This window comes from Chaetura pelagica, unplaced genomic scaffold (assembly GCF_000747805.2).
Source record: "Chaetura pelagica isolate M959 unplaced genomic scaffold, ChaPel_1.0 scaffold246, whole genome shotgun sequence".
Lineage (NCBI taxonomy): Eukaryota > Metazoa > Chordata > Aves > Apodiformes > Apodidae > Chaetura > Chaetura pelagica.
Window position 1 is genome coordinate 1,214,756 of NW_009953647.1, and position 9,610 is coordinate 1,224,365.

General features: G+C 58.2%; 2 protein-coding genes across 5 annotated transcripts in view; one reads left to right on the forward strand and one right to left on the reverse strand.

Moving 5' to 3' along the window:
• Positions 1-4,152, forward strand: part of NOS1AP (nitric oxide synthase 1 (neuronal) adaptor protein) — a 38,374-nt gene extending 34,222 nt beyond the window's left edge. For 2 of the 4 annotated variants that reach the window (XM_009999879.1, XM_009999881.1), the window contains exons 7-11: positions 106-273; positions 618-638; positions 796-944; positions 3,011-3,176; positions 3,749-4,152. In XM_009999879.1, the coding sequence (XP_009998181.1) occupies positions 106-273; positions 618-638; positions 796-944; positions 3,011-3,176; positions 3,749-4,152 (908 nt within the window). Of the gene's footprint in view, positions 1-105; positions 274-617; positions 639-776; positions 945-3,010; positions 3,177-3,748 lie in introns of all 4 variants that reach the window. The other 2 variants (XM_009999880.1, XM_009999882.1) reach the window with 2 other exon arrangements.
• Positions 4,153-7,135: 2,983 nt separating this feature from the next.
• LOC104390726 (chromosome unknown open reading frame, human C1orf111) lies at positions 7,136-8,367 on the reverse strand. The gene is made up of 2 exons (XM_009999919.1): positions 8,229-8,367; positions 7,136-7,629 (listed from the first exon to the last, which is right to left on the reverse strand). The coding sequence occupies exons 1-2, from the start codon at positions 8,365-8,367 to the stop codon at positions 7,136-7,138; spliced, it is 633 nt and encodes a 210-aa protein (XP_009998221.1).
• Positions 8,368-9,610: the final 1,243 nt, after the last annotated feature.

A 9,610-nucleotide genomic window follows, 5' to 3' on the forward strand; every position in this document is an offset into this window, starting at 1 on the left:
AGGGGGGGGTGGGACGGGTGGGCACCCCTCCCCAACCCCCGGGTACAGGGCAGCAGGCTCCTTGCTCCAAGCGGGCTGTGCCCTGCCCTGCCCCTGCTCCCACAGCCTGTCGCCTTCCCGGGCCGGAGCGAGCGGCCCCGGCAGCTGACGAGACCGACATCGATGCTGTGGAGCTGCCGCTGCCCGGAGCCGACATCCTGGACTTCAGCCGCGGCGTCACCGACCTGGACGCCGTGGACAAGCAGGAAAGCGCTTACGCTGATGTCAAGGTGGGTGGGTCCCTTGCCCTCTGTGCTCAGCCCTGGCCCCTGTGGCTCTGAGCTGCATCCCGGGGGCCCAGGGATCGGGAGGGATTGAGCAGCAGCATTCCCGGGCTCCCGGATCAAAGCTGCCGCTGGGGTGCCCTTTGGCTCAGGGCCGTCCCGGGGAGAGCTGTGCTGGGGCTCAGCTCTGTGCGTCCACACGGAAAAGTGTCTGGGGCAGAGCTGATAGGGATTTTTTTCCACACACAATAATAAAAAATACAAAATTATTTTGGTACAGTGGAAATTCCCGTGAGAGGCGTCAGCCTCAGTGTTTGGGCTTTTGTCAAAACTGAGAAAACACTGTTTTCAAAGTTTTTCAGCATCCCCAGCAAAGTGTGTGTTTGCCTGGAATGCAGAAACTTCTTTCCTCGGTGTTTTGGGGGGGCTGCTCTGTGCTGCAGCCCACGTATGCCTGGGGGCTCTGCGTGGGGAAGGGCACAAGATCACACTTCCAACCTTGGTGTTTTGCAGGGCTGCCTCCACCCTGAAGATATTTTGACAGCTTCGCCCAAGATGCTGCTGCCCTCGTCCACCCAGCTGCCTGACCTGGGAACACCCCTCTCTGCCCACCACCAAATGCAGCTTCTCCAGCAGCTCCTGCAGCAGCAGCAGCAGCAGACACAAGTGGCTGTGGCCCAGGTTCTCCCTTCTGTTCTTTCCTGGGGTGGTGGCAGAACTGGGGTGCAGTCCTGAGCCCCTCAGTGCCAGAGCATCTGCTGTCTGGAGAGGGACAGGCATGGGAGGGGACCCGATCTCAGCCAGGGGGGTCCCAGCAGTGGGACATGAGGGCAGGCTGGGCAGTCTCCTGTCTCCTGCAGCAAAGCCTGCTCTGTTGTGCTTTCCCAGGATGGCTCACTGTGTCCTTGCTCCCAGTGATGGCTCCGTCAAGTCCAGATGGGTTAGCATTAGGTCTGCATGCCACCAGCTTTCCCCAGCCTCTTGGTCCCTGTGCTCTTGCAAATGCCCAGCCTTGGCATTAGCCTCTGCCAGCGTGGTTTCCATGCAGGAATTTCTCCTTTAAGCAGTTCTGGCCACTTTATCCAACTCATTACTGTAGCTTTACTTCTTCCCTGCCCTTCCCAGTGCTCTCTGCAATTGCTTGACTTTCTTCCTGGCCTGAACGATGGGCTCCAGCAGCCCTTCTGTGCTTTCCCATGGCCACCTTCTTCATGTCTCAGAAAGTCAGTATTGGTCCCTCTGGCTGTACTGCTGCCCCAAGAGCCTGCAGGCCTTCTGGGGTCATGGGCTTGGGAAACTGCTTTTCCCTCTGGAAGGGGGACCTGCATCATCAGGGGATGCTTTATGTCTGCTCAAGTATAGTGTTGCTACAGACAAAGCTTCGCCAGGCAAAGCAGAGTCCCTCTGTGGTAGGGACTGCTCAGCTGCAGTAGTTCCCAGTCTTTGTGTACCTGCAGAGCCTTGCAGCTGCCATTTCTTTCTCTTCTTTCTTCCAGATAAAATAAAAAGTACCTGAAATAGTGTAATGCCATTTCTTGGCTGCCTTGTGGGATGGCAGCCAGTGGGCTCAACCCCATCTCCCCAAGGGCTGACACTCTGCCCTGGACCTCTGCCCACCTCAGGATGGTTTTTGTCTCTTAGCTGCTCTCTAATCCCTTCAGCATGCACCATGGTGATTCTGTATCATTGTACTTTATTAATGAAAAAGTCAGGCCCTATCATTTCAAATGCCTTTCAGATGACTGAATGCATTACATAAGCACCTCAGTCAATGGCACTTGTTGTCTTCTCTCAAAAGTACCCAGTCAGTTTGTCTCTGAACACATGGTGATGGGCACAGGCTTAATCCTTTACTAACAAAGCCAGGAGATTGAGTGTGTTGATCAGGATCTGTGCTTGGTCTATAGTTACAGAGACCATCCAGAGTACACTCTTGGGGCTCTCCTTCCCCAAATTCAGAGCAGAGAGCTGCCCTCAGGCAAGTGCTTCTGGCTGGTTTTTGCCCAGCAGCATCACCCTCCCTGCTGATATACATGCTTGTGTATGGGCAGTTACACCAAAATCAATGGATTCCTTGCCCATGGACTCCCACCAATTAACATCCAGGCATTGCTTCCCAGGGCCAGAACGAGCAGCCAGCTCCTGTCCCCAGAGCCACCTCGGTAGCACTTTGCCATCTGTGTTGCTCCAGGCATGTCGTGCCTGTCACAGCCGGAGCTGCCTGGAGCTCTGGGGCAGCTCCGATGCTCCAGTCCCTCACAGTGACAGACTCTGCTGGCAGAATCCTGCCTTGTGCAGAACACTGTTGTTGGGAAACCTGCCTGGAGAGACAGCTCGGCCAGGGCCGGCTCGTGGTGCGTGTCTGCACCCTTGGGCACCTACAGCACCATCCAGTTGCTCAAGTGTGTCTTCTCTTCCACACCCATCTGGCTGCCTCCTGGTCTGCCCTTTCCTCATGCATTCGTGGCACACGTGTGTGACTGATGGTTTAGTCTGGGCTGGGGCTTCTCTATCAGAGACCAGGGGACCAAGCACTGGATTTGCTCAGGGTGCCCTGATGTGACACTGCCACCAGCCCCCACTGTCCTCATCACATGTGTGGGCACCTGCAAGGAATGGCTTCTTCATCATGTCACTTGGTGGGATGCTGGTGAGCCATGGTTGACAAGCAGGGATAGCTGGAGGCAAAGCTCTTAGCCCTTGAGCAGCATGTCCTGTGGACTCACCCGCTCTCCCCTGTCACACAGGTCCACTTGCTGAAGGACCAGCTGGCCGCGGAGGCAGCAGCACGGCTGGAGGCTCAAGCTCGTGTGCACCAGCTGCTGCTCCAGAACAAGGACTTGCTGCAGCACATCTCGCTCCTGGTCAAACAGGTGCAAGAGCTGGAGCTGAAGTTGGCAGGAAACACCAACAGTAAGCACTCCTGCCCTGTCCTCTCCCCACGCAGCTGGCTGGGTCTATGGAGTTCATGGGTGGGGGTGTTTCTTGTGGGGTTTTTGTGCATTTCCAGTGGTTTTGTGTAGGGGAATGAATATTAGTGCCCTTCTGGCCTGGCTTGTGTGTGTGCAGCAATGTTCCTGCAAGCAGCGTGGGAGATGGCATGGGGAGGGCTCTATGGACCAGCAGTCTCATACATCCATCATGTATGTTCACTTTCCCCAAAGGCTGCACGGTCTAGGCCAGCTCCTTACCTGCCCAAGAGCCCCTCCTTGGCCTTCCTCTCTAGTAGACATGACCATCAGCTTCCCGGAGGAGCTGGCCTGTGAGACAGTTGTTGTTTTTCTATCCTGCAAAACTGGCACTTTGCTGGCCAGCAGCAACTGCTGACACCAGGGGCATTGAGTGATCCCCTCTAAAAGGTGTTGGTGGGAGGAGGTTGACAACCACATGGCTGTCCTCCTCTGGCCAATCTGCGGCCAGCTGTGGCGGCTGGGGGATGCCCAGGGAAGCACTGTCTGCCTCTCAGCCATGCCCTTCTCTTGCAGCAGGCTCCCAGGACAGTCTGCTGGAGATCACCTACCGCTCCAACATCCTCCCCGTCCTCTGCGACCCGACCACTCCGCAGCCCGAGGACACCCACCCGCCACCGCTGGGCCCCAGCTCGGGCTTCCCCAGCACCCTGGGCAGCCCCATAGGTAGGAACGACTGTCTGGTGAAGCTGGAGTGCTACCGCTTTCTGCCCGAGTCGGGGCCGCCTGCCCCAGAGCCGGCGCTGGGCAGCCTGGAGCTCATCAAGTTCCGCGAGTCGGGCATCGCCTCTGAGTACGAGTCCAACACGGACGAGAGCGAGGAGCGTGACTCCTGGTCCCAGGAGGAACCACCGCGCCTGCTCCACGTCCAGCCCAGGCAGGACCTGGGTGACAGCCTGGAGGACGAGATCGCGGTGTAGGGGTGGGCAGGAGGTGGTGCAGAGCAGCCAGGACCTGCTGGAGCTGGACAGGCCCTGGCAGGGATGGGACAGCCCAGAGGGACCAGGGGATGGAGGAGGGAGCAGGAGGCTTCCAGCACGTGGTCAGGAGGTGTGCAGAGGTGAGGACAGAGCCATGCCAAGAGGATGTGCTGGGCATGCCCTGCTCCAGCGTGCATGGGCCTGTGTGCTGAGTTAGAGTGTCCCCACTTCACGCTGGGTGGTGAGCTGACAGCTGTTGTGTGAGGCACTGTCCCCCTGCGAGCTGCTCCTGGAGGTCGGGCACAGGCAAGGGACTCCCTGCCAGATCAGCCACTGCTGCTGGTGCTGCTGGAGCCGTCCAGCAGGTGGAGGTTTCTGCTGGGGGAATGAGAGAGCAGGGACAGGGCAGTGAGTGGGGAGGAGAGCAGCTGTGGAGCCAGCGTGGGGTGATGAGTAGGAATGGAGCTGCTGGCTGGGGTCTGGCTCCCTGCCTGGTGTAGGGGGTGGGAGGTGAGGCCAGGGCCGTGCTAGTGGGGTGGTTGGGCATGGGTGTGCCAGTAAGGCAGTGGGGATGAGCCTGGGAAGGAGCTGAAGGGGTGAGGTGAGGTCAGGCAGGGTGGCTGGGTGCAGGCAGCTCCTGGCAGAGTGCTGGTGTGTGGGGCACTTGCAGGGCAGGGTTTGTCCCTGCCTGAGGCAGGTGGAGGGGTGTGTGGGCACTGCACACTCCTCTCCCAGGCTTTGGAGCAGAGAGGAGGGTACGGCTCGACAAGGAGCAGGGAGCCAGGGCAGGCAGCATGGGGCTGTGGGATGTCCTTCCCTCATTGCCCAGTGCTTGGGCTCCTCGGCATGGCTGCCAGGTTTCAAAGTCTTTCTGGTGCTCTTAAGTCATGTTTTGAAGCACTTTCCTGCAACCACCAGCAGCACAAACTCCCTGCTTTGCTTTATAGACAAACTCTCCCGTTTCCAAGCAGTTGCTTGTCCCTGGACCAGGGCAGGGGGATGCAGTGCTGGCATCAGCCATGTGCAGGGACAGTCATGCTTTCCACCCCTGGATGGGGAGTGAACTGCTGGTGGGCTCCTTCACATCTGGTTTGCAACCAGCAGAAAAGTGAACTTACAATGTCAGGATCCCCCGCTGGACCCTGAGTTGCCTGTGGCTAAATGCACCCGTGGGATCCAAAACTTGTCTTTTCTGTGCAAGCACATGTGTCAGCTGCCTGTTGCAGCCTCTAAGAGGCCACAGCTGAAGGGGTGTGTGCCAGAGTCCTGAAGTCTGCCCTGCTCCTTGTGGAAACACTTGGATGAGGTGAGAACTGACACAGTTGTCTTCCTCCCCATCCACCCTCCTATCCTGCTTCTGCTTTGCTTTGTTGCTTCCCGCTGCTCTTGCTTTTACCAGCTCTCTCTGCTAGATCTGCCTGCAACTAACACCAAGCTGAGCATCTCCCAGGCACAAGCTGTTGCTGTCCTCCAGGACTTAGCCCTGCTGCTCAGGAGGGTCTATCACTTCATTTTCCCCCAGTCTCCTTGGGATTGAGGGCTGCTGAGGAGTGAGGTGTGGGTGAGACCCCCAGTGTCAGTATGAGCTGTGCTATTCACCCTCTGCCCCGGGAGGAGGCTGGGTGCTGTGAGGAGCTAGACTGTCCTAGTGGGAAGGAAAGCCATGTTTCAGTGTCCATAGCAGTAGCCAGGTGTCCAGGGAAGCCCCTGAACCCAGCCACAGCCAGGGAGCAAGTGCTGGCTGGGTACCTGGGTGCTCCTGTCCTCTGGCCACCAGTACTTCTGTATGCCCTGTCCTGCACAGCTGTGTGCCATGCCCTCTGCTGGGGACCTCAACATCCCACTGCCAGCTTGCAGTGGTTGGAGGTGGAAGCATGGGTGAGAGGCTGGTTCCACCAGGAGGGTGAGGTGGGGATGGCAGCATGCACAGGATGTGATGCAGGCAGGGTAAGGATGTGTGGGTGAGCTCGGAGAGGGATTTCCATGTGAGCTGAGCCATCTCCCCAGGCACCCTCCTGCCCATCCCTGCTGCACACAAACAGCCCAGGCAGTGCCCTGTGAGGAGCTGTCAGGACCAGCTGTGTGCTCAGGCCCCTGCCTGGCACTCTACCCACAGTGGATGGTGGCAGGTGCCCCACGGGCTAAGGGGACCCTGCCAGAGCCGGGTGGGACCCTGCCAGTGTCCTGCTGCACTGCAGGTGTACATGTGTAAATGATCCTCCTCCTAACTCAGCGCTGCCTCCAAGATGCCTCTCTAGCCTCTCACTTTTGTTATGGACCTTGACTGGAGATTTATAGCTATATTTTTTGTCCTTTCTTTTCCTACAACTGTCATGTTACTAACTGTTGACTCGATCTATCTGGGAAACCAATCTGTCAATGTAAGTGCACTTAACCCTTGGGTGTTGTCATTAGTTGACTGGCTTTTGCTAAATAAATCTTTCTATTTCTCAAGGCTTTCTGTTGTCTTTTCCTTCTCACTGACTCTCTCTCTTTCTGTATTTCTCCCCCTCAACACGGAGCCAGCACTGGTGGTGGCATCCCTTGGCCTTGTGCAGAACCCCTCCAACCTCCAAGCATCCTCCCCAGCAGGACCCTTGCATGTGGTGCCAGCCGTGGGCTGCCCATGAGAGTGGGGTGCCCAAATGTTGCGGGGAAGGGGAGAAGCTTCATCCTTCCCCTCCGACCACAGGCTTGTCTGGGGCTGTCCTGACAGTTCAAGAGTGCCGGGGAGTTCCCAGCATCTGCAGAGCACCCCAGGGAGATGCAGAGATGCTAAACAGTGCTTTCAGGGACTCGGGAGATTCTTGGCTGCCAGGGAAGGGAAAAGTCAGGAAGAGCTGCTCTCAAAGGATGGCGGAAGTGTTGGGTAGGCCAAGAGCAGCAACCAGGCAGGTCCGGCTGCATCTAAACCAATTTATTCAGCTGCTGGCAAGAGCGATGGAGCAGTGCCCTCCCGTGGCGGCTGCACCGCTGGCTGGGGCTACGCGGGCAGCCTGCGGGCTGCAGCCTCCTGCTTCTTGAGCTCCTTCTCGCACAGGGCCTTGAGCTTGCGGTAGTACACCTTGCAGCTGTAGCCCTCCTGGGAGCTGTGCTTGATGTGAGTCCTGATGGACCAGATCGTGGGGAAGATGCGGCAGCACGACATGCACTGGTAGCCGTGCTGGCTCACCAGCTGCAGCTGGGAAGCGTTGAGGATGTCCCGGACCGTGATGTTGGTTTCATCCCTGGCCTGCCTCTCCCTCTCGGGGTGCTGGGCTTTGTCCGACGAGTTAGGGGAGGAGCAGATGGTCTCTGAAAGGTTATCAGGCTCCTTCGTCTCCGGGGTGCCGAAGGCCAGGTGGGCGGAGATCCCCTGGTATTTCTGGAGGGGTTGTTTGGTGCACATGAAGTAGCTGTAGGGCGAGAACCAGGGCCGGTAGACAGTGTAGAAGTGGTCAGTGTGCACGCTGGTCGTCAGGGGTGCGGGGCGGCAGGCTGTGGAGGAAAGGTCTGCAGTGAGCCACGGGTTCCTGCAAGAGCCCAGCCTCCCATGGCGTTGGGAGTGGTGCTGGGGAGCCCTGCTCTCAGTCTCCACGGGATGCAGAGGTGTCTGGCTCTGTCCCAGTACGTCCCCCTGGCACGGAGAGTACCACCCCTCTCCCCTTGGAGCCCTGGGATAGAGATGGGCACAGGAAGCTGGTGAGCACCTAGTCACTGGCGCAGCACAAGGCTTGCCCAGCAGCCCACAGGAGCCACACCACAGAGAGCTGCATGGGCTTGGGGGCAGCAGCTGTGGAGCTGAGCTGGTGCTCCCAGGAGCAGCACCCACAGCTTTGAGAATTACTGCTGGGAAGAACCTGGTGGAAGCTCAGAGGTGGGGCACGACTGCAGGACCCCCTCAGGTCCCTAGAAAGCACCCACTGCCACAGGTGTTCCTGGTCCTCTTCCCCCCCCACCCAGAAGGATATCCCCAGTTAAACCCTCCTGCAGCCATCTCCCTGCAGGCCCTTGCTGTGCTGCAGGAGGCTGAGTGGCCGTGCCCGGGGGGTGCAAAGGGGACCTCTCCCCCCGCTGCAGGCAAGCTCCGGGCTCACCGAGCAGGCTGTCAGGGACCCAGGGGCACAGGTCCTCCAGGCTTTCGCTCCTGCTGGAAGACATGTCCCCGATGGAAACAGTGGGCAGGTCTAAGCCGTCCATCACCCTCGCAGAGCTGGTGTGTAGTGCCTGAGACATGGTACCCGTGCTGTCATCAGCTGATGTCACAAAGGGCTGATGTGCACAGCAGGATTCTACTAGGCAGTGGGCTCAGCCCCCAGGGTCTCTGGGAAGCTTGACCAGTGCAAGGGGTCAGCCCGCCTGGGCTGCAGAGGGAGCACTGGTGGGGTGGGCAGTGCAGAGTCCAGGCTGTTAGTGTCCCCAGGGACCAGCCCTGGTGCTTCATAGAATCATAAAGTGGTTTGGGTCGGAAGGAACCTTAAAGATCATCTAGTTCCAACCGCCCTGCATGGGCAGGGACACCTCCCGCTAGTCTAGGTTACTCAGAGTTCCATCCAATCTGGCCTTAAACACCTCCAGAGAAGGAACATCCACAACTTCTCTGGGCATTTTGTTCCAGTGTCTCACCACCCTCGCAATAAAGAATTTCTTCCTAATATCTAACCTACATCTACCCTCTTTCAATTTGAAACTGTTCCCCTCTTGTTCTGTCACTCCATGCTCTGGTAAAAAGTCCCTCTCCAGCTTTTGTGTAGCCCCTTCAGGTATTGGAAGGCCACTGTAGCCTTCTCCCTGTAGCCTTCTCTTTTCCAGGGTGAACAACCCCAACTCTCTCAGCCTGTCTCCAGAGGAGAGGTGCTCCAGCCCTCTGTTCATCTTTGTGACTCTCCTCTGAGCTTGCTCCTTCTGGTGTTGGGGGCCCCAAAACTGGACACAGTACTCCAGGTGGGGTCTCACAAGAGGAGAGAGTTAGTGGCTGGCTAGTAAGGGCCCCACATGAATCCCATCTCTGCAGGCAGTGCGGCAGGTCTGGGCAGGGGGTCAGCAGTGCACCGGCCCAGCAACGTGGGACAGGCATACTGTTCCCTTGAAATTCCCTTGGTAAATCCTTTCTCTCTCTCTCTCTCTCTCTTTCTTTCCACAACCTGCTTCCCAAGTTGCTCTGTGTCAGGTAAGAGACCCTCTCTGTGTGTTGGCAGAGCCCAGTGGGGAGCCCTGGGCTCACTGCTTCCCCGTCTCCCCCCTTGCTGCCCTTGCTGCATGCCCTGCCCTGTGCAGCCCTGGCATGGCCCGGCTGCCCCAGCCACTGCAGAGGCTGCAGGAAACAGCCCCTCTGTCCCCCACATTGTGTCGCCCAAATTGTGTCCCCTGTGCTGCTGGGCTGGGAGCTGTTGGGCAGCTCTGGGACCTGCTGTCCCTGCCTGGGTCTGCTCTCCAGCCCTGCTCACACTCTCTCTCTCTCTCTGTTCCCTTTCTCCCT